At 43.7% G+C, this 24,384-nt stretch overlaps 1 protein-coding gene and 1 pseudogene across 1 annotated transcript in view; one reads left to right on the top strand and one right to left on the bottom strand.

Annotated features, from left to right (window-relative positions):
• Window positions 1-24,384, top strand: part of LOC139479285 (uncharacterized) — a 142,091-nt gene that overhangs the window by 88,014 nt on the left and 29,693 nt on the right. Inside the window, exons 50-76 of the mRNA XM_071262151.1 lie at window positions 429-539; window positions 694-867; window positions 2,260-2,475; window positions 3,096-3,377; window positions 3,730-3,966; window positions 6,142-6,408; window positions 6,808-6,987; window positions 7,262-7,369; window positions 7,827-8,096; window positions 8,406-8,615; window positions 9,619-9,918; window positions 10,456-10,611; window positions 11,201-11,383; window positions 11,776-11,937; window positions 12,541-12,744; window positions 14,204-14,383; window positions 14,783-15,055; window positions 15,756-15,890; window positions 16,169-16,525; window positions 17,419-17,583; window positions 18,730-18,852; window positions 19,759-19,930; window positions 20,711-20,886; window positions 21,319-21,510; window positions 22,438-22,680; window positions 23,137-23,390; window positions 24,093-24,313. Coding sequence (XP_071118252.1) covers window positions 429-539; window positions 694-867; window positions 2,260-2,475; window positions 3,096-3,377; window positions 3,730-3,966; window positions 6,142-6,408; window positions 6,808-6,987; window positions 7,262-7,369; window positions 7,827-8,096; window positions 8,406-8,615; window positions 9,619-9,918; window positions 10,456-10,611; window positions 11,201-11,383; window positions 11,776-11,937; window positions 12,541-12,744; window positions 14,204-14,383; window positions 14,783-15,055; window positions 15,756-15,890; window positions 16,169-16,525; window positions 17,419-17,583; window positions 18,730-18,852; window positions 19,759-19,930; window positions 20,711-20,886; window positions 21,319-21,510; window positions 22,438-22,680; window positions 23,137-23,390; window positions 24,093-24,313 — 5,551 coding nt within the window. The remainder of the gene's footprint in view (window positions 1-428; window positions 540-693; window positions 868-2,259; window positions 2,476-3,095; window positions 3,378-3,729; window positions 3,967-6,141; window positions 6,409-6,807; window positions 6,988-7,261; window positions 7,370-7,826; window positions 8,097-8,405; window positions 8,616-9,618; window positions 9,919-10,455; window positions 10,612-11,200; window positions 11,384-11,775; window positions 11,938-12,540; window positions 12,745-14,203; window positions 14,384-14,782; window positions 15,056-15,755; window positions 15,891-16,168; window positions 16,526-17,418; window positions 17,584-18,729; window positions 18,853-19,758; window positions 19,931-20,710; window positions 20,887-21,318; window positions 21,511-22,437; window positions 22,681-23,136; window positions 23,391-24,092; window positions 24,314-24,384) is intronic.
• On the bottom strand, window positions 1,260-2,108 carry LOC139471626 (homeobox protein 3-like; annotated as a pseudogene).

Genomic DNA, 24,384 nt, shown 5'->3' on the forward strand with positions numbered 1-24,384 from the left:
TTTGGACTAATGGTTAAAATCACAGACTAGAATAGTTTTTGCGGATCCTGTGACTCAAAAGTTCACATTGTGGAATTTTTGAGATCAGCCTCTCTTCCTTCCAAATCAGTTAACTTTTTGGGGAATATGATATGTCAAAGTTTGTCAATATGGCTTTCCTCCCACATTTAGCTGAAGCGCCATGACATAACTGGAATACTGTTAAAAAGTGGCATGAAACCTAACTTACTCACTCAGTAGGGGAAGCGAAGTAACAGTTGTTGTTTACAGAATGCTTTTTTTTTTTTTTTTTTTCATTATTCAATTTTTCGCATGAATCACAGTAATTTTAAGAGTGTGACCTGCCTGATGGTCAGCCATCTTCCTTATTACTTTGTTATTGCTGGCTATGTGATAAAAAAACCACTCACTCACTTATGTTGTGTCAGGTGCATACTGTCCCAGCGGCACCAAGTCGGCAAGAGAGTTCGAGTGTCCTGCAGGTACCTACAACAATAGAACAATGGCTGATGACATGTTTGATTGTCTGCCGTGTCCAGGTAAGTAATTGTTTTCTTCAGCAAAAAGTGCATATAATTAAAAAGTATACAAAAATACTATTATCTTTTGTGTGTCAAGCTAAAGTAATACTTTCACCATAAAAACTAAATCAATTAATCATGAAACTACTGTTGTCTCCCCTGCCACCACCAGGAGGCGAGTACTGTGCTGGGGATGGCCTGTCAGAGCCTACAGGGAACTGTGCCCCAGGGTGGTTCTGTACGGGTGGAGCCTACACAGACAAGCCCTCCCCTGTGGTCAACACCACCGACACAAGCACCTGTCCGGTCTACTCCCTCAACTTCACCGGGGGCATCTGTACTCCAGGTGAGTCATCACATTGTAGTTTTAAGTCAAAAGATCAGACCTTTCTGATAAAATTACTTCATCATTTGAAAAACGTAAAAAGTATTAAATCCAGCATGTTCTTAGCTTTATGTAGTGAGACTGAACAATTTATTATCTATATCAAAAAGAAAATATAAAGTTTGCTCTTGTATGCCTGTAAAAGTGAAACCCTCTTTCCTCTTAGTCTTAGGGATCTTAGAAAATGTATCCAGTCATCAAGTTCACGATTAGTGGATTGACAATAAACACCATAGATGTTGTAAGGATATGTTTGGGCCACAAAGATTCACAAACTTAAACAAGATATGGAGTTGAAGCAGTTTGAGTATCTGAGGTTTCACCGATACAATATTGTTTAATAATGCTGTGAATCAGTGACAGTGTGACTGCAGGTTAGACACATTTACCTGCTTGTAAGATACATTTACCTGCTTGTTAGATACATTTACCTGCTTGTTATACACATTTACCTGCTCGTTAGACACATTTACCTGCTTGTTAGACACATTTACCTGCTTGTTAGATACATTTACCTGCTTGTGAGATACATTTACCTGCTTGTGAGATACATTTACCTGCTTGTTAGATACATTTACCTGCTAGTTAGACTCATTTACCTGCTTGTTAGATACATTTACCTGCTTGTTAGATACATTTACCAGCTTGTTAGACACATTTACCTGCTTGTTAGATACATTTACCGGCTTGTTAGACACATTTACCTGCTTGTTAGATACATTTACCTGCTCGTTAGACACAATTACCTGCTTGTTAGATACATTTAACTGCTTGTGAGATACATTTACCTGCTTGTTAGACACATTTACCTGCTTGTTAGATACATTTACCTGCTTGTTAGACACATTTACCTGCTTGTTAGATACATTTACCTGCTCGTTAGACACAATTACCTGCTTGTTAGACACATTTACCTGCTTGTTAGATACATTTACCTGCTTGTTAGACACAATTACCTGCTTGTTAGATACATTTACCTGCTCGTTAGACACAATTACCTGCTTGTTAGATACATTTACCTGCTTGTTAGATACATTTACCTGCTTGTTAGACACAATTACCTGCTTGTTAGATACATTTACCTGCTTGTGAGATACATTTACCTGCTTGTTAGACACATTTACCTGCTTGTTAGATACATTTACCGGCTTGTTAGACACAATTACCTGCTCGTTAGACACAATTACCTGCTCGTTAGATACATTTACCTGCTTGTTAGACACAATTACCTGCTTGTTAGATACTTTTACCTGCTTCTTAAATACATTTACCTGCTTGTTAGATACATTTACCTGCTTGTTAAATACATTTACCTGCTCGTTCAACACATTTACCTGTACACGTATATTCCAGGGACGTTCTGCCCCAGTGGCAGTCAGCTCGCCCAGCAGTGCAGCCTGGGAATGTACTGCGAGCTCCATGCACTGGAAGCACCCACAGGCAACTGTCATGCTGGCTCCTTCTGTAACGGCAGCGCCATTGTCCCCAACCCCCTGCCCTGTGCCAAGGGGCACTACTGTCCAGAAGGAACTACAGTGCAAGAGGCATGTCCACCTGGGACTTTCTCAGGTAAGTAATTAGTGTTGAAATGCTGTGATTTATTTATCATGAATATATCTGTGATAGTAACCTGTGTGTTTTGAGGTACAAGGTTGTTCAGGTCGGTTGTCATACAAATGTCTATACAGGTGAGGAGGTGGGTAGTACAACTTTGATAACCTTAGTTGCCCTCCTCTCACGTGTTGTCATTTTGTGTGTTTGGGCAGCACAGCGGTCCTACGTACAACATACCAAGTGCTAGCTGTGTGTGAGTTAGGTCCCTGAGTGTGCAAATTCCAGAGTTTACTTGATCCAGATTTGATAAAATTTAGCAGGAATATTGCTGAATTCAGTATGAATGTAGTGTTGGCAAATAACCGGCATGGTATTGGTATAGTTTTGGCACATTCTTGGCAGGGTGGACATAGTGTTCGCATATTGTAGGTATATTTTTGACATGGTGCTGACACAGTTTAAGCATATTGTAGGCATATTGTTGGCATCGTGCTGACATAGTCTTGGGCATAGTGTAGGCATGTGGTTGGCATGGTTTTGGCATACTTGTGTTGGCATATATGTAATGCTGGCATCTGGTGCTGTTAACTGGTGCTGAACTGTGTACACTTGTACATGACTGTTTACTTCTACAGACCGCGAGGGCAACACCAACCTGACGGACTGCCTCCCCTGTACTGCCGGCCAGTACTGCCAGGAATATGGCCGTGCGGTGCCCAATGGACCGTGTGACGAAGGCTACTTCTGCCCCGAGGGTCAACAGGTGCCCCGCCCTACCAGCCTGGCCTGCAGTCCTGGACACTTCTGCCTGCAGGGCAGCTGGAACGAGAGTGGATGCCCGTCGGGGAGCTACCAACAACACTGGCAGAAGAGTGACTGTGATGTCTGTCCTGCTGGATCCTACTGCACAGCCATTGGTAAGAAGAACCTACACAAAACTGGTAGTCAGGATTTTTATACTCAGGAAAATATAGTAGCTATCACTGTTTTTTTTTAGGCATGAAAATTTGATTGCGGCAGAATATATGAAAATAAGAATGTATACTACTAACAATATGTTAAGGACCACCTTCTTAAATTACTAGAGTAAATCTGTCATAGTTGCTTGATTACTGGTAGTTCTTAAAACAATGGCATGAGATGAGTTACAAACTTAGATGGTCTCAGTTAGCATGATCTTATTTTATTGTGATTGTAGCAAATGACTGAGCTCATAAATATTTATTCTCCTGTTGTCTAAGATGCCTAATAATATGTCTTTCTTTTTAGGTGACTATGAATATCTTGATGACAACGTGACGTCCAGTGGCAACTACTCAGGTCGTTACCGTAGCTACAGAGGAGTTTCCATACCAACGACCTGTCCACCAGGGTCATACTGCCCAGAGGGCACAAAGTTCACAACAGAGTTCCTGTGTCTGGCTGGCAGCTACAGCAACAGGACAGGCCTGGCTAACTACACCCAGTGTGCTCCCTGCGAGCCCGGCAGATACTGTGCTGGGGAAGGTAAGCGGCAGATACTGTGCTGGGGAAGGTATGTGCGGTTACTGTGCTGGGGAAGGTAGGCGGCAGATACTGTGTAGGGGAAGGTAGGCGGCAGATACTGTGCCGGGGAAGGTAAGCGGCAGATACTGTGCTGGGGAAGGTAGGTGGCAGATACTGTGCTGGGGAAGGTAGGTGGCAGATACTGTGCAGGGGAAGGTAGGAGGCAGATACTGTGCTGGGGGAGGTAAGCGGCAGATACTGTGCTGGGGAAGGTAAGCGGCAGATACTGTGCTGGGGAAGGTAGGTGGCAGACACTCTGCCGGGGAAGGTAGGCGGCAGATACTGTGCTGGGGAAGGTAGGCGGCAGAGACTATGCTAGGGAAGGTAGGCGGCAGATACTGTGCAGGGGAAGGTAGGAGGCAGATACTGTGCTGGGGAAGGTAGGTGGCAGACACTCTGCCGGGGAAGGTAGGAGGCAGATACTGTGCTGGGGAAGGTAGGCGGCAGATACTGTGCAGGGGAAGGTAGGAGGCAGATACTGTGCTGGGGAAGGTAGGTGGCAGATACTGTGCTGGGGAAGGTAGGAGGCAGATACTGTGCTGGGGAAGGTAGGTGGCAGATACTGTGCTGGGGAAGGTAGGTGGCAGACACTGTGCCGGGGAAGGTAGGAGGCAGACACTGTGCCGGGGAAGGTAGGAGGCAGATACTGTGCAGGGGAAGGTAGGTGGCAGACACTGTGCCGGGGAAGGTAGGAGGCAGATACTGTGCAGGGGAAGGTAGGAGGCAGATACTGCTGGGGAAGGTAGGTGGCAGATCCTGTGCTGGGGGAGGTAGGTGGCAGATACTGTGCTGGGGGAGGTAGGAGGCAGACACTGTGCTGGGGAAGGTGGGTGGCAGATACTGTGCTGGGGAAGGTAGGCGGCAGATACTGTGCTGGGGAAGGTAGGCGGCAGATACTGTGCTGGGGAAGGTAAGCGGCAGATACTGTGCTGGGGAAGGTAGGCGGCAGATACTGCTGGGGAAGGTAGGTGGCAGATACTGTGCTGGGGAAGGTAGGCGGCAGATACTGTGCTGGGGAAGGTAGGCGGCAGATACTGTGCTGGGGAAGGTAAGCGGCAGATACTGTGCTGGGGAAGGTAGGCGGCAGATACTGCTGGGGAAGGTAGGTGGCAGATACTGTGCTGGGGAAGGTAGGCGGCAGATACTGTGCTGGGGAAGGTAGGCGGCAGATACTGTGCTGGGGAAGGTAGGCGGCAGATACTGTGCTGGGGAAGGTAGGGGGCAGATACTGTGCTGGGGAAGGTAGGCGGCAGATACTGTGCTGGGGAAGGTGGGTGGCAGATACTGTGCTAGGGAAGGTAGGCGGCAGATACTGTGCTGGGGAAGGTAGGCGGCAGATACTGTGCTAGGGAAGGTAGGCGGCAGATACTGTGCTGGGGAAGGTAGGCGGCAGATACTGTGCTGGGGAAGGTAGGCGGCAGATCCTGTGCAGGGGAAGGTAAACTGCAGATACTGTGCTAGGGAAGGTAGGCGGCAGATACTCTGCTGGGGAAAGTAGGCGAGGAGGATAGTCTAAGTTGCTGCTGCAATTGTTTGTTTGCCCTTCTGTGATTAACTCCACCATCCTTATTGTCCTGTGTATTATATCTCTGGTAATACCCTTGACCCTCGACTCGACTTATTTGCCACCATAGCTTTGAAAGTGACGTGACTGAGTGTTTGAAATAGTGGTCCTAATCGAGAATTCAATTCAGATGAGCAAGATTTTTAAACCAGTAAATTTCAATTCCCCCTGTTACAACCTCAGGTCTTGCTGTCTTCGATATTTATATATCTGTTTCTGCCATCACTGAATCATGGAGCTACATGTAGTCTTTTGATAAACTTTATAATACAGGAGGGCACATTTGGACCAGTCATCAAAGGTGCAGCAATTCTCTGTGCAGAGTTATGTCAGGAATCTATGATCCTTGGTTTGAATCCCGGAATTGTGGTTATTAATTGTGTTTCTAGGATAGCTGGCACCTTACCTGTGTGGGCTTCACCAAAGTGGTAAATGCCTAAGACCTGCATTACTTTGTGCTTTTCAAGCCAAGATTCAACTTAAATACCATACTGAAAGCATCGTTACACCAAACGCACACAGCTGATACAGAACTGTTGTTGATAAGGTCTCCTTCCTTCCCCTATAAACAGGTAATACGGAGCCGAGTGGACTGTGTGCCGCAGGCTACTACTGTACCCACGGAGCCTACAATGCCACGCCCACTGATGGCTCCACCGGCGACATCTGCCCACAGGGCCGGTTCTGCGTCAACGGCAGCATCACTGGGGAGGGATGTCCAGTGGGGACATTCAGCAACAGGACAGGGCTTCAGGCTGACACAGACTGCACTGCCTGCTCACCTGGCTACTACTGCGGTCAGACTGGACTCACCCAGGAGTCTGGACACTGCTGGGCAGGTGAGGGACAAGATCCGCTCTAAAACTCACTGTTGATACTTCATTAACATATTGATGCTTAGTGTTTGGCACACTGTTTAGGGGAGCATTTAACAATTTGTGGAATAATGATCCATTACGATTTGTTATATCTTGCTCATCTGGTGACTTTCTATACCCTAAAATTGCAGGTTAATTTAATCTGTCTGAACAAGACCCAATGTTGTGAAGGACTAAATTGACTCTGGATCAATCAGAAAAAAAAGAAGAAATTGTTGAGATAAATGTAGGATTTCTTAAAATAACCAGGAAAGTGGAATAACTAATCATTACAATCCAAAATCTGTCCTACTACAATAATTTTTAAAGTTTTGCATGTCATGAAGCCAGTTTAGAAGCTTGTAACATGTACTGCTGCAGGCCACTACTGTAGCCTTGGAGCCGAGGAGCCAGCTCCAGTTGGGAAGACCTATGGGGACTACTGTACAGCCGGACACTACTGTCCTAACGGAACATCCGTCCCGGAACCCTGTCCCCCTGGAACTTTCCAGTATGCCACCGGAACAGGGGACATCGATGAATGCACCAAGTGTACTCCAGGTACGTTGGATGCCATGCTTACAGGGACGTCAAAGCCCTAAAACAAAACAAAAAGTAGGTGGGGACTTTTGAAATATATTTTTGGGGTATATTTTGTAGTTGTGAACCCTATGCTGATTGGCTCAATGATGGCTTTAACATGCATAGTAATGACGGAATATTGTTGTGGTTATTGCTTGTCACACGCCCTATGAATGTTACTTTGAATTGATGTAATTCTAACCCAATGTATGGCTAAACTCTTCAAATCAATGCTTCTATTTGATGACTGCAGGTTCCTTCTGTGAGACATATGGCTTGGTGAATGTGACCGGGCCTTGTGGGTCAGGCTATTTCTGCACATTAGGATCAAACACAACATCACCTGTCGATGGCATCATGGGTACAGTATTACTTAATGAATAAAATAAATAAAGAGGACACCACCAATGTTGATCAGCAAATACTATACAATGCCCATCATTCATCCACTGACTCCTGTCAAATTATGACTCACCAAAGTATTGATGTTTTTCATCCAAATCTGTTTTTTAAAATCCTTTATGAAAGCAAGTCAACTTAGATATCTGGCCAATATTGAGTGAAGGTAACATGATCTAGAACTGGCCTGGTATTCATGAGTTTCCATACTATATCTGCATCAAATATTGAACAAATTTGAACAAATGTTGTCAGAAGATGACCCATTGTTAATGACAGAGCTGGTGTTAAAGTCAACCAGGTAGGTCGCATAACAATGACTGAAACTGTCCTGAGAGTGATGTCCCGTTCACCTCTGTGATTTCTAGGAGAAGATACAGTCAAACCAAAACTTTACTGTCAGTTAATGTCCCCCTCAGGTGCCATCTGCCCCGAAGGACACTACTGCGAGGAAGGATCCCCCGGCCCAACGCCATGTGGCAATGGAACCTTTATGAACCACACTGGGGCCTCCGCCTGCTACATCTGTCCTGAGGGATACTACTGCGTCAACCGAGACCGTGCCGACATCTGTCGTCAAGGCTTCTACTGTCCTGAAGGTACTGGAGCTGACCTTCAGCCGTGCCCAACTGGAACCTTCGGCAACACAACGGGTCTGTTTGAGGAGAGCCAGTGCACACCATGTACAGGTAAATAAGTGGTTTAAGAGAGTTTTGTTTGTGAAGATCACATTTTTGTTATGATGCTAATGTGACTGTCCTGTACTATATAAATTATTTCAAGACAAAAATATTTTTTTTTAATTGCAACATAGCCATTCCAATAATATTTATACCGTTCAAATATTTCAATGTTTGTAGTCATTCTATTTATGAGATGTTATAACTGTCAACTGATTTAATTATTTTTCTATTTATTATTGGTATTATTTTGTCCTTGTGATTTTGTCCTATTATTGTCTGAGAATGTGTTTTAACACTGGTTTCCATGGCCTCCAGGTGGAAACTACTGTGCCACCCCAGGATCTCCAGATGTGGATGGAGAGTGCCAGGCAGGTTACTACTGCGTGTACGGTGTCGACACGGCAACACCCGCTGACGGTGGTGGTCACAAGGGGTCGGGAGCAGAGTGTCCAGTGGGCTCCTACTGCCCCAAGGGATCAGCACAACCCCTGCCCTGTGCTCCTGGCACTCACACCGACACACAAAGTAAGCTGCACGTCGTGGATAGATGGAGAATCTCACCCAAGTCTCATTCGATATTAAATATATCAACACTCGTCGATCTACGTTTAAAACCCGAGGCTTTAGGAATAGTTTTGTCATGAGTGTAGAAAGTACAACTAACCAGCTTCAGTGTCAGAGAGATCAGTAATGTCTTTTGATTGTGATGTCACTTGATCTAACCCAAGCGATATCTCCTGTGGAATCCAGTTTGGAATGATATAGAGAGAATCTCACCCTTGTCTTTTGATTGCCGAGGATTTTTTTCACTTTTAACAAGTGCTGATATATTTTATATCAAAGACATGAGGGTGAGATTTTATTCATCATCCAACATCATTCTTCCAACTTTTTCAGTTTGTAGACAGTAATAAGCAGTGTCTTAAATGTAAAAAGTACTGCTAACAGTTTCAGTAGCAGAGCCATCTAAGTGTTAACATTTGATTGTGTGTTATCATTTCCTGATTGAGTGGATCAATGCATACACTTCTGATCACACCATCAAGGCCACCATAGTGTAGCTGAAATACTGCTGATATTGGGTAGAACCTGGCTCACTCCCCCACGCTACTCCAGAGGTTCACTTCAGAGGCTGCTGTGATATAACAAGATGAGATGACCAGGGTGTAACATCACTAACTCACAAATGGAGCCGTTATGAAGACTTGATGTGTAATTTGTATTTTCCGCTTCCTGGGAAGGGTTCATGTGACCAGTGTCCCAGTGAGATTTGAAGACAAATGTGTAACTTGTATTATTCCGCTTCCAGGAAAAGGTTGATTTGACCAGTGTCCCATTGAGACTTGAAGACTTACGTGTAACATGTATTATTTCGCTTCCAGGAAAATGTTCATTTGACCAGTGTCCCAGTGAGATTTGGAGACTTATGTGTAACGTGTATTATTCCGCTTCCAGGGAAGGGTTCATTTGACCAGTGTCCCAGTGAGATTTGGAGACTTATGTGTAACGTGTATTATTCTGCTTCCAGGAAAGGGTTCATGTGACCAGTGTCCCGGCGGCTACTACTGCCTCAGCAACACCAGCGACGCCACAGCGTTCCCCTGCCCCACGGGTCACTACTGTCCCCCGGGCACTGAGTACAGCACCCAGTACAAGTGCCAGGCGGGCACCTACAACCCACACACCACCATGGACAGCTCGGGGGCCTGTTTGATGTGCACCCCTGGCCTGTATTGTGCTGGGGAAGGCCTGGAGACACCGTCAGGCAACTGCAGTGAAGGCTGGTTCTGCTCAGGAGGAGCTGTCCAGTCCAAGCCAGTCACACTGGGTAGGATGATGCTCTTAGTGCTGACTATATATGTGTCATAACTGAATCCTAGTGTCAGACCAGCTAAAGCCAGTCATTCTAAAAAAGCAGTACATCAGTTGAGTGGTAAAAACATTGGCTGGTCACGCCAAAGGCCAGGACTAAATGGCTACAATGTGTGAAGCCAATTTCTAGTGTCCTCCTATGTGGTATATGCTGAAATATTGATCAATGTGTCAGATCAAAAGGGAATGGATTTTGCTGAAAGAGAAGACTAAGTGCAATTTTGGAGGGTTTTTTCGAGTTACTCATGCTGCAATTCTATAGGTAAAGAGGAAAACTGTGGAATCATGTTTTTTATATCCTGCAGTTAGTCTTACCTCACAGTTCCGTACATATGAAACTCGAAAATCAAGCCTACATTCAGATATATCCCAGAGAGGATCAATAAGTTTGACGCCATGTAATGTCACTCTTCTATCTACATGTTGTTTTTTGTTCGTCCCTATAATGTTCATCTGTAGATGTCTTATTGTGACTGATTTTGTCCTGATCCAGGTAACTTCTCCAGTGTCGACATGTGCCCGTGCCCCTCGTACAACTACACCGGGGGCAAGTGCCAGCCGGGCACATACTGTCCCCTCGGGTCCTCCATACCTGTCAGCTGTGAGGCGGGGTGGTACTGTGACGACTATGAACTACCGGCCCCTAAAGGTATGTTAAGTAGGGTTAGAAATAACAGAGTCCATAAAAATCTCACTTGTTGCGCACCAGTGTATTGTTTCTGTTATCCAGACAGCATTGTTGACGTCATTGAAATCTTATTGTGATGTAAGGTTGGAATGACGTCACACTAGAAATAACGTCAAAGCTGGAGATTGTTGATGTCATTCGACAAATTGTGGTTTTTGGGGACAGCGGTGGTGCTATGCATTTTCTAAAGTGGAATTCAATAGGATTATAGAACAGCAATAATGGGTAATAAGAAAATTATAACACTTGCATATGTCTCATACTGATTTTACGAAACCCGTGTAAGAATTCATGTATTATCCTTGCTCTTGCTTGGAAAATACAAGAATTCTGACACTCATTTCGTAAAATAAGTATGGCACACATGCTCATACAACAATTTCAGTTAGTTGCATGACCTTAACTAGAATAAATATACACTCATAAAACTCATGATTATTGGCCTCGGTCTTCAGACTCAGATCTGATTTCCAATATGTCCACCGTCAGTGATTATCTGGTGCAGCTCATTCTCAAATACTACATGGAATGGCAACTTGTTTTGTTTCAGCGAAGTGTGATCCTGGCTACTTCTGTCCGACGGGCCAGAGTGTGGCGAACCCTGTTGACTTTGTGTGTTGGGCGGGGTACTACTGTGTTGAGGGGTCCCCGACCTCCGTACCTTGCCCCATAGGACACTTCTCCAACTCCACCGGCAACGTCAATGTCACCGACTGCAAAGCCTGTACACCAGGTAGTACCTACATGATCTGTAGAACAGTAGAATTTCCTTGATGGTTGTACGAATATAGACCCTGTAAATATATAGTGAATGCCAGCTTATAGCAGCTCATCAATTTATCAGAACATTTCAGAGACTATGCATGCCATGTTTGCCATCTTAACTTATCATTACTTAAAGTGAAAATAACTCCTTACTATGAAAGTCTCTTTGTAAATGTGTTTACTAAAGGTTGATGAGAGACTAAAACACCCTTGTCAGATAAGTGGCAGACTGGATGAGTCCCCAAGATATTTTTGGCTCAGTCCCTTGATTTGCCAGTTAGAGTGAGTCAGCTGTTATACAGAATATCTGGGTATCCCTACCAACGGGTGAGTGGTATATGAACTGTTGTCATGTTACAGGCTACTACTGTGATGGGACCGGTCTGGTAAAGGAGACCGGCCTGTGTGGGGCAGGCTACTACTGTCCTGAGGGTCAGACCACGGCCACGCCCATATCCTCTATGTGTCCCAAGGGCATGTACTGCCCTGAAGGTAGCGCCCTCCCCCTCAGATGTGAACGAGGTAAACTTTCTAGGCAGGAAGCTTTTAAGTGTTTCCAGAATAATTGATATAACCTGAAGTTAGTTATTTCTTGTGACTATGTTCTGAAAGCATTATAAACCTTTTGGAAGCAATGTTTTAATTATTGTTTGTTTCGTTGTAGGATTGTTTTTAGATTATGTAAGATATTTTATTTGGATTAAAATGAAACATCTCCTGGTGTATTTATCTGTCGCTCACATTATCCTAATGTTGGGGTTTACCTGGCCAACAACTAAAGGCTTCTGAACTCTGAAGCAATATAGACACAGGTTTGAACATGCTGCCACACACCAACATATATACCAGTAATTGTGACCTAAATCAATGTTATATTAAGCAGTTTTTGACCAGCGGTTCTTGTCGTAATCCTAGTGTTCAAAATTAAAGATGTTAGGGGTTATTTGATATAGCACTATTGCAAAAAAATAAAGACCCCACTCTGCATTTGAAAACTGTTTGGACATAAGAATTGAAATTGTTATATTGGTTATTGGATCAATATTTCATGAAATTATCTTGTAACAACCTTAAATCAATACCCTACATCAGTCTTGAGCTTGAAGTACATGGTTGGTGTTACAGGAACATACCAGCCTTTTGAAGGTGAGCCGACATGTGAACCGTGCCCCTCCAGGAGTTACTGTGACCCTGGCAACTCCACCGTGGGCATCATCGACCACGTGCCATGTCCCGCGGGGTACTACTGCCCCACCGGGACCAAGTACAAGCATGAGTTCCCCTGCCCATCGGGGACCTACAGTCCCTTCGGAGACCTGGAGGATCAGGGTAGGTCAGGTCGTCCTTTTCGATTTCAAAAGCCTGATGTCACATCATATATAAGTTTATATAAGTTTTCCACTCAACAAATGTGTTTTTACAGTTTATGTCCAGAAATAACATCTCTAATTATCATATTTTACTCTGAAAATGAAGTATATCTCCATTGAACGTAAAAAAAATATTGAGTAAAAAAGCATTCAATTTGAAAACTTAACAGCTCAGCCACGTCAGAATTCACTTGACAAAATTATCCCTTTGAGATTGTCAAAATGGTCACAAATAAGTTTTAAAGGCTTGGTAGGGGTATATCTCAAAATGTAAGGAATTAGGTGTTTTTTTAATCCTACTTTGCACTTTTGAACTTCTCTCATAGGCATGAGTAGTCAAGTGGAAGGGTTTGATTTTCAAAATGTGTAAAATGTGTTGTGTTATGTTGATTTCTTTATGCGAAAACACCGAAATGTAACTGAATTGGTTCAAATCAGTGTTAAATCTCACTTCAAAAGCCCCAAGGCAATGAAATAAACGCATGAGTCATGTTTTTGGATATTAGGTACTGTATTTCTTCTTTAAGTATGTCTTTTTCTTCAGATTAAAGTTCAGACTAAATTGTGTGTCACTGCATGTCCGCTTAATATGTGAGGAAAGCACAAAGTGATGCATGTCTTAGATGTTTACCACTTTGGTGAAACAAACAAACAGTCAAACCAGAAGTCATTGCACTAAACTGGACCTGCTTGTAACATGAATAAGGGTAGCTAGAGGTAGGGAAGTTGGACTACATTAGACAACATGAGATCAAAGAGATCAGTTGATAAGGGTGAAGTCACCTGATTTGGTAAGGTCCAAGTTAGGCCTGGGACAGGCAACTCGGGTACTCAGGTCGGTTTTGTTACAGAAAAAAACGGTTGTTGAATTATTGTTAAAAAATATAGTAAAAAGGAGCCCTTTCTTCATTTTCAGATACTGCAGGAATCTAGACTTGCCAAATATTATAGACTTGCATGGGCTGTTTTGGATATATTTGTTTCAGGGTCTGTAGACCTGATATTGCAGTAATCTAGACTTGCCAAACATTATAGACTTGCATGGGCTATATTGGATATATGTGTTTCAGGGTCTGTAAACCTGATACTGCAGTAATCTAGACTTGCCAAACATTACAGACAGACTATTATGTAAGCAGCATCTGCCAGGGCTCCTGTAAAACAGTTCCCAATCAGATATTATGTACTTAAGTCTTGAGTCGTACAGTGGGTACCCAGGTAGGGTTAGCTAGTAGGGGGTTGAGTATCCGGGTCGTAAATTTGGACTCATTCCAGCCCTAGTCCAAACAGTTCACAATAGGGTTGCAGTGGTGTAGATGTTTCCAGTTGGAAAATTGGGTGTCATTCAGGAACAGATGGGTCTGCTTCTCTCCTTGCACGTAATGCAAACACCTTTCTAGTTTGTCCTGATGTTCCAGGTGAATGTACGAGCTGTGAGTTCGGCAAGTACTGTAAGACCCCCGGCCTGACTGATGTCGAAGGCGACTGTCTGGCTGGCTATTTCTGTGACCAGGGCGCCAACACCTCCACACCCACCGATGGCATCACCGGAGACATTTGCCCCAGGGGCAAGTACTGCCCTATTGGTTCTGTTGATGGTAAGTTTTGATCGGACTTTTATTTTTATCTTTTGTCTTATTTTTGTTATTAATTAGATCTATAGTGTTGAAAGGAGGAAAAGGTAGGTTTCTGTGGATTCTGTTGCACTAAACTCAAAGCTCCTGTGTGAATTCCCTGTTTGATGTCCCTAACAATCTAGGATGGTTGTAAGAGGTGACTTAATGGGCCAGGTGGTCAGATTTGGGGACTTGAACTTTGCTGAGTTAACAAAACACACACTTTGCTATTTATAGACATCTAGGATAATCTTTGCATAATAAGTAGAACTTAATAAATATGGATACAAACTTTCCTTGATGAAAACCCCATGGTTGTCCTGCGTCAAGGTATTAGATATGCTGATCTGGAAGTTCTTGACGTGTTTTGGTTTGCTCCAGGTGACCCCTGCCCAGTGGGCACGTACAACAACCTGACCGGCCTGCGAGCAGCCAATGAATGCATCCCCTGTGACCCTGGCCAGTACTGCCCGTCCCCGGGGCTCATCGTCCCCTACGCCTACTGCACTGCGGGATACTACTGCGAGTACGGCTCAAACGAACCTTCTCCCAAGGGTCAGTCTTACGGCTACAACTGCCCGTCAGGACACTACTGTCCAGAGGGAATCCCTGCTCCAGTGCCATGTCCACAAGGAACATACCAACCATCAGAAGGTAGGCAGTCAACACGCTGTAGATCACTCTCATCATTGATGTCTACCAAGGCATTTTACCAAGTCAGAGGCCAAAGAAGTCCCTTCCCTTATACCACCCAGGGATGGGGCTTTTATTTGGTTATTGTACTACGGTAGATCAGGGATATAATGAACTAAAAGAGACTGGAGACAGCAGTTCATTATACACAGTGTTTGTTATATTTTATGTTTTCTCTTGGAAATGTCTGCCATCTTGGATAAAATCACAATAATTGCTGCATTGACTTTTATCAGCTGTGATGACTTAGTCCAATTACAGAAAAGATAAACATGAAGCAAGTTTAGCAAGGTTGTAATTGCCAATACTTATTGTGTTGATTCGCCATGAATAAGTTCATGACTTGTAAACTGGTATTTTCACAAAAGCTTATTATCCAATTCATGTAGATATTAGTGTCTGTAAATTGTTGATTATTACCAACACAGGTTAGGAATTCATGACAAAGCACCAGTTATATTAGTTAAAATTGTGATGAAATTGATCCAAAATCACCATTGCAAAGGTAATATCCTTTAATAATCGCTGTTCAATAATTCATTTGTATGTTGTTGAGAACTAAGGTTGCAGTGGTGTAGATACTGCATTGCAGAGTTGTGTGACATGTCCAACTTACTCACTCACTCGTGCAATGATCCGCATGTATATGACAATATTCCAGGCAAACAGTCGTCAACGTCTTGTGTGGACTGTGATCCAGGCAAGTACTGTCTGGAAGAAGGCAACAACACTGTCACCGGCAACTGCATGGCAGGTTACTACTGCGTCAGTGGTGCCAAGACTCCCAATCCAACAGGTGGGCAAACATAGACTTACTTCTCAGGTCTCCCAATCCAACAGGTGCTTTTCAATCTTAATTTACATGGTTAGGCCATTTCTTTCTTACTTGCCTTCCAAAAGGAAAGCAAGCTTAAATCACAGATTGTTAAGCTCTCAGCCTCTGTCAAAGCAGCCATGGACAAAAGAGCGCTGTTCACCAAAAAAAAAAAAACACCTGCCAGATTAGCACAGCCTCGCCAAAGTGATGTCCAAAAGGGATGTTTCAATGTAAACTCTACACTGTCTATATTTCAGATGGGACTACAGGAGCCATCTGCACCGTGGGTCACTACTGCCCCGAGGGATCTCACATCCCCACGCAGTGTCCACCAGCCTTCTTCATGAACCGCACAGGAGCAGCCGCCTGTGACCCCTGCCCTGAGGGGTACTACTGTACCGACGGGGCCAAGGCTGAGCCCTGCCCCCAGGGCTACTACTGTCCCCAAGGGTCGGGCAGCAACTACAAGTCTTGTCCTGTGGGGACATTTGGGGGCAGCGAGAGACTGAGCAACGTGTCGCAATGTACTCCCTGTACTGGTGGGTTCTACTGCGACAGTGAACACCTCACTGCACCGTCCGGACCATGCATTGCGGGATTCTATTGTGTCTCAGGTCAGTAAACATTTCTGGGACAGTTCATCACCATTGTGTCTGTGTTGAAGGGGCGGTCAGGTAGCCTAGTGGTTAAAGTGTTCGCTCGTCACGCAGAGGACCCAGGTTCGATTTCCAACATGGGTACACTTTGTGAAGCCCAATTTATTATCAGACTCATTATGTAATCCTATCATTGAAATACAAATTCATTGTTTTATTGTATTTATTTTTTATGAACAACCAAACACTTCATTGCTTGTCAAACATGAATTCACATATGATGTCCTTCTTTTTGGTGTTATGAATGGCACTGACTGTCTTATATATGTGATGTTTATCACTATGATCTCATTACGAATCAACAGACGGACCTGTATTCATATGGCATTCTCAGCTTCCTGGGGAGTATACAACCCCAGCTGTTATCTGCCAGATGGTTTTGCACGTACCATCCTACTGGGCACCATGACTGGATTGGGTGAAAAAGGTCAAAGTTGACATCATGTTCCAGTATGAAGTTTGAAAAGTCATGCTTGTCAGTTGCAATCACCCATCCACCTTCTCCCTGCCACCAGAGTTGTTGAATTTAACACTATTTGTGGGGAAACAGGAGGCCCAGTTCTTAAAGCCTCACAATTTTCTGTGCAGAGTTGTGTCCCCGAGGTGTGCCAGGAACCTGTGATTGTTTCTTGGTTGTACAGCGCCATACCATGCTTGTGAGTTTCACCGACGTGGTGGACATATAAAACGTGCTTTCCACTTGCATGAAGCTGACACACTGTGATATGACTAAAATTATTTCAAGCAGCATAAAACCAAAGTCAGCCACAAATCAGACTTGTGCCCTTTACATCCAGCACAGGACCACCTCCCTCTCCAGTAATTAATGACTTCCTATCTTCATGTTGCAGGTGTGAATGTGGAGTCCCCCAGTAGCAGCGTGACCCACACAGGCGAGGGAGACGTGTGCCCGCCTGGGTTTGAGTGCCCCCTCAACTCCACCTTCCCTATACCCTGCTTGCCGGGATCCTACTCCCCCAGTCAGGCCGTGCCCAGTTGCCTCCCATGTCCAGCAGGTACAGTGTTCATTGACTTCAAACCAGATATGTACATATACTGATTAGAGAACATCTTTTAGACCCAATTCACCGCTATTCAGGGGATTGATCATGCGGCCTGATATAGATAACACCTGTGATGATCCGGGTTAGAAATGGTCTTCAGCAACCCTGCTTGTTGTAAGAGATGACTATGCTTGTCGTAAGAGGCGGGGATCGGGTGGTCAGACTCGCTGGCTTGGTTTAAGCATGTCATCGTATCTGGTTTGTGTAGAGCAATGCTCATGATGTCAATCACTGGATATTGTCTAGTCCAGACTTGATTATTTACAGACCACCGTCATACAGCTGGAATATTGCTGAGTGCAGCATTACACAACAAACAAACAAACAAACAACATTGGTAACACAAACTTCAGAAAGTTAGCACAGTTTTAATGAAATATTCTAGACAAGATGCTGTACCCACCAGCATTGTGTGTCCCCATCCCTTGAAGACTGTTGGTCATAGACCTGGGTCCACTTACACAAAGGGATCTTTGCACTATGATGATCATAACTCCCACACTCTATCATGGACTAAGACAGTCGTAGCGTTAAGATTGCTATGTGCAGTAGGCCCTGGGTTAAGACTTACATAGATTTAATTATGTCCGTAACATAAATAAACAGTTAAGGAACATCATAGGAAACCTAAGGGGTACACACACAAAAATTGATTTTGGAGCCAATTCATTTTCTTGTCTAGCTCGTTTTCCTTGACAATATGTTTAGGAAGAAAGGATATATGAAAATTAAAAATTGAAAAATTATCTCATTTTTAGTTTGAAGTTACTGAGATTTTTAAAATCATGTGGACATAAAGTATATAGCAAAAATAGTAACAAAGGGTTTAAAATAAGAATGTTAAGGATTTTAAATAATCACAATAATCAAAGCTGTTTGCACAACTGAAGGAAGAATGTAGATTGTAAGAAGTCTCAGGTTTTAGTAACACTAAGCTGCTTGTACACACACATTTCCTTGAATGGTTGTTTCTGTATTATGCTATTGGTCACCGATGTGTTGTCAGGTGTAATATTTTCAGATGAGTTTTTGATAGTTTGGACATATGTATTCTGGACTGAGATCAAACCCTGCCTATCATGTGTGTGTGTGTTTCAGGATCCTACTGCCTGAATGAGACGGTGACCCCTATTACCTGCCCCATGGGCCACTACTGTATCGAGGGAACCAGCTTCGATGTGGAGCATCCATGTCCTAAAGGAACCTACTACAATGCTACAGGTTAGGGATATATACTGAAGGCATGGTCATGCGGTGCAGAGTTCCCTCCCTTAGTCAGGCCAGAATGTGCTTGTGATGGGTGCCATCATAATATCATGCTCTTGTGTTTTACCAAAGTCTTCAAATCTGCTGACATTTTGTGATAAGGGTGTATATTCCGTGAATGGAACGCGTGCATATTTTGGGAGTATCAAGCCTGATTGATCAGCTTAAATGATACTTGTCATACTTATGTCTTATTGAAAGTATAATGTGATGTCATCCATTGCTGATGACATCACAATTGTTGATTTTAAGTAAAAATTGGACTTCAGTGAAGTTTGTGTAGTTTTATCTATTTCATGCATTTTTTGGTTATTTTTTGACTTCTTAAAATGTAATATATAATATATGAAATATCCAATCCCATAATTGCAGGTCATGTGTCCCTCATGATTGATCCGCCGTGATATTGCGGAAATATTACTAAAAGTGTTGTGAAAACCCACCTCACTCACACACCCTGCTGAATAAATGGTTGAAGTCCATCACCAGATGCTCAGGACTTGCATCATTGTTTCCTTTGGGACAAAGGGCTGGTCGGGTAGCCTGGTGGTTAAAGCGTTTGCTCGTCACGCCTGACCTGGATTCGATTCCCGACATGGGTAGAATATGTGAAACCCATTTCTGGTGTCCCCCGCCGTGATATTGCTGGAATATTGCTAAAAGCGGCATAAAACCATACTCACTCAATCATTTGGGACAGATAATCTATCATCTCATAACTTGGTTAAATAAAAAAATAAAAACTCATTCCCTTATAGGGAATTTGTCAGTATCATTACTGTGTATTCTTTCATTTTGAAAAGGAATGTTATCTTGGACTTGACCTTATCCTTGAACTTAAGCATGACCTTGACCTTGTAGGTGCGAAGGCAGAGAGTGACTGTCTGGATTGCCCGCCAGGAGAATACTGTGAAGGCCTGGGTAACATCATTCCGTCTGGACTCTGCGACCCCGGCTTCTTCTGTGCTGGGAAGTCCTTCCAGATCCGCCCATATGACCTTGGTAACCTCACCAATGCAGGAGGCTCCATCAGGTAGAACTATCACCACGGTTACCATTCCTCCCTGTATGTAGAGGCTTCATAATGGTTGTCAGTAAAGAGTCCTGATTGAACAATCAGTGAACATATCTAACTGTTTGCCTAACTTAGTTTGTGATCCGAGTGATGGAAGTTTGTCTTTGTGCTGTAAACTTTGGTAATTCAAGAGTATTTGACATTTCATGCATCCTCCTCAAAGGTTTTCTTGATTTCATGTCATCCTGTTATGACTCGCCTTTGACCCAAATAGCAAAGGTCGCTAACCCTAACCCTAACCCTAACCCTAATCTACTTCAACAAGCAAGTAAAGCTTCTCAATTCTTTATAAAGAGTTTGAATCCCAGCTTATGTTTCTACATTTGTCCACAGCATACCTCGTGGCTTTTACCAAAGGGGTAAACATCTAGACCTGCAGGTCTGACATACCATGATATAACTGGTATACTGTTCAAATCAGCAGTAAACTAAACTCACTTAACAAGAGTCAACTCTAATATGAAATATGCCAGTATCCCTACCTCTCTTTATAAGGATCTAAAGATTATTTAACAACAGCCCTCATAGGGTTTTTGGTTAGAAATGGTCCTCAGCAACCTTTGCTATTTGGGTCGGAGGCGAGTCTCTGTGACTTAGTTGATTTCATGTCATCCTGTTATTTCAATAAATGACACCTGGATGGCACTTACTTGAGCAGAGCACTAATTCATAAAAAACAGTGCATTATATGATCAGGTGTTGTGTTCTGTTGTGTTATCAGTTTGCTTGTGTTCCTAGTGACCTGTACTCCAACGATACCTGTGCTCCCATGTGGGACTGTGTATGTCCGGACTTCGAGCTGACCAGTGGGGGTATCTGCCCCATGGGCTACTACTGCCCACAAGGAACACACAAGCCCCAGACCTGCACCCCGGGCATGTACTGCGAAACACCAGGGCTTCCACTGCCCACAGGTCAGTGTCTTATCAGGGGACATTGGAAATAAACATGACTTTGAATATAACATATGTATATTTAAAAATTAGTTTCTCATATCTGAAGGTAGAGTGCATTCTGAGACTATAAGTACCAGTCAGACAGGTTAGTGAAGTGCATTCTGAGAATATGAATACCAATCAGATGGGTTAGTAAAGTGCATTCTGAGACTATAAATACCAGTCAGACAAGTTAGTAAAGTGCAGTCTGAGACTATAAATACCAATCAGATGGGTTAGAAGTAAAAATGGCAAATGCATCTTTGAAACTGTTACTGCCAGTCATTAAGTTTGGCAATTTGACTGAAAGTGCTTACAGTTTTCGAAACACTTGAATATTTTGTGTTGCTTCTTATGAATATTATATGCAACTTTACTAAGTTGGTTATTGACGTCCTTTCTTCCTGACAGGCAACTGCAGTTCTGGGTACTACTGTAATGGTACCAGTGCAGTCCCCAACCAGTATGTGTGTCCGGAGGGCAGCTACTGCATTGTGGGAACTTCTGTCCCAGAGCCATGCCCTGCAGGAACATTCGCCAACAAGACCGGAACATCCATGGTTGATGAGTGCCTCAACTGCACAGGAGGCATGTTCTGTCAAGGTGAGAACCACTGTTCTGCTGACACAAGGAGAGTCAGTATCTGTCCTCCATTGTCAGACCACTGGCTTGTTTTGTTGGTTTGGGGTCTTTCCATGTCATTGATATCTTCATTTGATTGATGCATTTGTCAGTTAGAGACTTGTCCCATGCCTGAGTACAGAGGAACTCTATTTCAGAAAACTTAACCATCCTAGCTAACTTCACTTTAAGAGACTCATGGCACCACAGTTTGGTATGTGAGGCACTGTCTTCATTTCCAGACCTCAACTTGAGACAACAGAATGATTATCTCTGAGAACTTTTTACAAAATCATCCGTTTCTAAGGGTCAGACATTAAATCAGTAATCTTTAGAAGGCAAAGAAAATGTTGTGCTATCCTTATATATGTCATCCAGTCCATGTTACTTATAAATTTTTGTTGTCCTTAACTTATTGATGAATAGTTTAGTAGTCATTGACATACAAACAGTCAACTGTCAGGCAATGATGTTCTGCTACAGAAGAAACATGCAAGTGTATTCAGTCACGAGTCTGTTCAAACCTGCAACCTCACATATCGTGGTAAGGTTTGTAACCCACTGTTTTCGCACTGAGCTACCGGGACAGGTGATGAGAAGTTGTTCAGTGTATCTTGTCATGACTCATGCTGCATGTCGTTTTTCTCACTCACACTTTGAGCAAATTCCTTTTATACTGCGACACACTATATTGTTTCACTATAAGGTATGTCAATGTCCGGTATTTCTTGCATTTAGACGGTTCATAAGTTGGATAAAACACGCCTCCTCAGTTTTCGTTGAAAATGCAAAACCTTGACCTCTGGCTTTCCCTCGCTCGCGGATTTACATTTTTAACCAAAACCTTGGAGTCGTGCTTTATCCTATACATAAAACCGCCACTTTTCAACCAGATCATTTTCCTCCTAGGTCCTGGTGACATCCGACCAACAGACTTCTGTGACCCTGGTTTCTACTGCCCCGAGAGCCAGACCACTCCTACTCCCTCTGACCTGGTGTGTTGGAAGGGTCACTACTGTGAGAAGGGGTCATCCATCCCCACCATGTGCCCTGGGGGGGCCTACCAACCCAGCTATGGAGCAAGCACCTGTCTGCCCTGTCCCGAGGGATTCTTCTGCAACATGGCTACCGGAAATGTCACCTACATTGATGGTGAGTGGTACCAGTGCAGTGATATAGTCTACTCTAGATTTCACCTTCCCAAGGGACAAGAACTAAAGATATTCACTAATGATATTTTTCAATGAGACTGGAATCAACTGTGTAATCTGATATCTGTCTGTTACGGAGAAATGGATTGTCCATGCTGCCAGAGCTTATTGCCAAGAATTTGTCCCTTATCTATGAGGATCCACAATTTATGGGTTTGAATACCAGATTCTACATGATGATATGATATTTGGTAATTCAGCATCTGTGCTTGTTGTTTTCACTTACATCATAGCCTACATCACTCACTCATTTGTTACATCTGATGTTTGCATTCAGTCAACATTGGGGAACTGCTGCTCCTGCTCCTGGGGTTCTGATTGTATATGTGTTGTCTCCTGGCTGTCTTCCTTGCTCCCCCTGTACTTGGGGTCCTGATTGTGTCTATGTTGTCTCCAGGTCACCCTGCAGTTTTCCCTGCCCCTTGTCCCCGTGGCTTCTACTGCCCCGAGGGAACCGACGCCTCCCAGACGTACCCCTGCTCGGTGGGGACATACGGCCCGGATGAGTACTACAGCCATGAAGGCAACTGCACAGACTGCACCTCCGGCTACTACTGTGAAAGGACCGGTCTGTCCACACCCACTGGGGAGTGCTACGCCGGCTACTACTGCACTGGAGGAGCTTCTTCACCAACTCCCATCTACGATAAGGTAAAAAACATAACTTTAATTTACAATATACCATACACCCTACACTGTATACTTGTCTAAACATCAATAGGGGGCACGGATGGCCAAGTCAGTTATGGCTCCACCATTCGCTGTGCAGAGTTGCATCCCTTGGGCATGTCAGAAAGCTGTGATTGTTCAATCCTGTTCACCCAGATTATATTTCCAGGTTTGTCAGCACCATACCCATGCTTTTGCTTTCACCAAAGTGGTAAACGTCTGAGACCTGCATCACTTCATGCTTTCCTCCCACTATTTAGCTGACACGTTGTGATATAACTGGAATATTTTTCAAAGTGGCTATAAACCCAACTCAATCTCTATAAACATCAATATATAATGATATCGTGCCAGAGTTAGAAATTGGCACTAGTCCTATAGTCCTTGCCAAGCTGTCCAATAGTTTAGGTATCAAAAGGACAAATAGAAGTCCTTTTTAAGGGTTTTGCTATATGTTATCATTATAAGGACAAGTGGACTAAAACTGTTAGTTTCTAATGCAATCGTACTTGTATGATGGCATTGCAGTGCATTGATCCTTTGAACACTTTTACTGGTTTGGGGGAGAAAGGCGCAAAAATACTCCTCAGTAAGTGTTTTGATAGTTTTAAATGGAGAGGGAGTTCTTTATGCTGGGTATTCCAACAGACATACATTTTCAGCCAGTCTCATTTGATTTTACAGATTGATGAAACCCAGGTTGCCAACTTCACAGGCAATGATGTGTGCCCAGTAGGCTACTTCTGTACCAATGGCACCAGCTACCCCCAGCCCTGCCCCCTGGGAACGTTCTCCACCCAGAAGGAGGTGACTGGCCCCGAGGGCTGTGAGAAGTGCTGGCCAGGCAGATACTGCAACCAGAAGGCCTACGTCATCAGCTCTGAAGCCCCCAAATGCCATGCAGGGTGGGTGAATGTGTTGTGCTAAGTTTATTTGTAATGCTTAAGGCGCTGCGATTCGCTGTGCAGAGTTGCTA

Source organism: Haliotis cracherodii, unplaced genomic scaffold, assembly GCF_022045235.1.
Source record: "Haliotis cracherodii isolate W230 unplaced genomic scaffold, xgHalCrac1.p SCAF_1, whole genome shotgun sequence".
Taxonomy (NCBI): Eukaryota; Metazoa; Mollusca; class Gastropoda; order Lepetellida; family Haliotidae; genus Haliotis; species Haliotis cracherodii.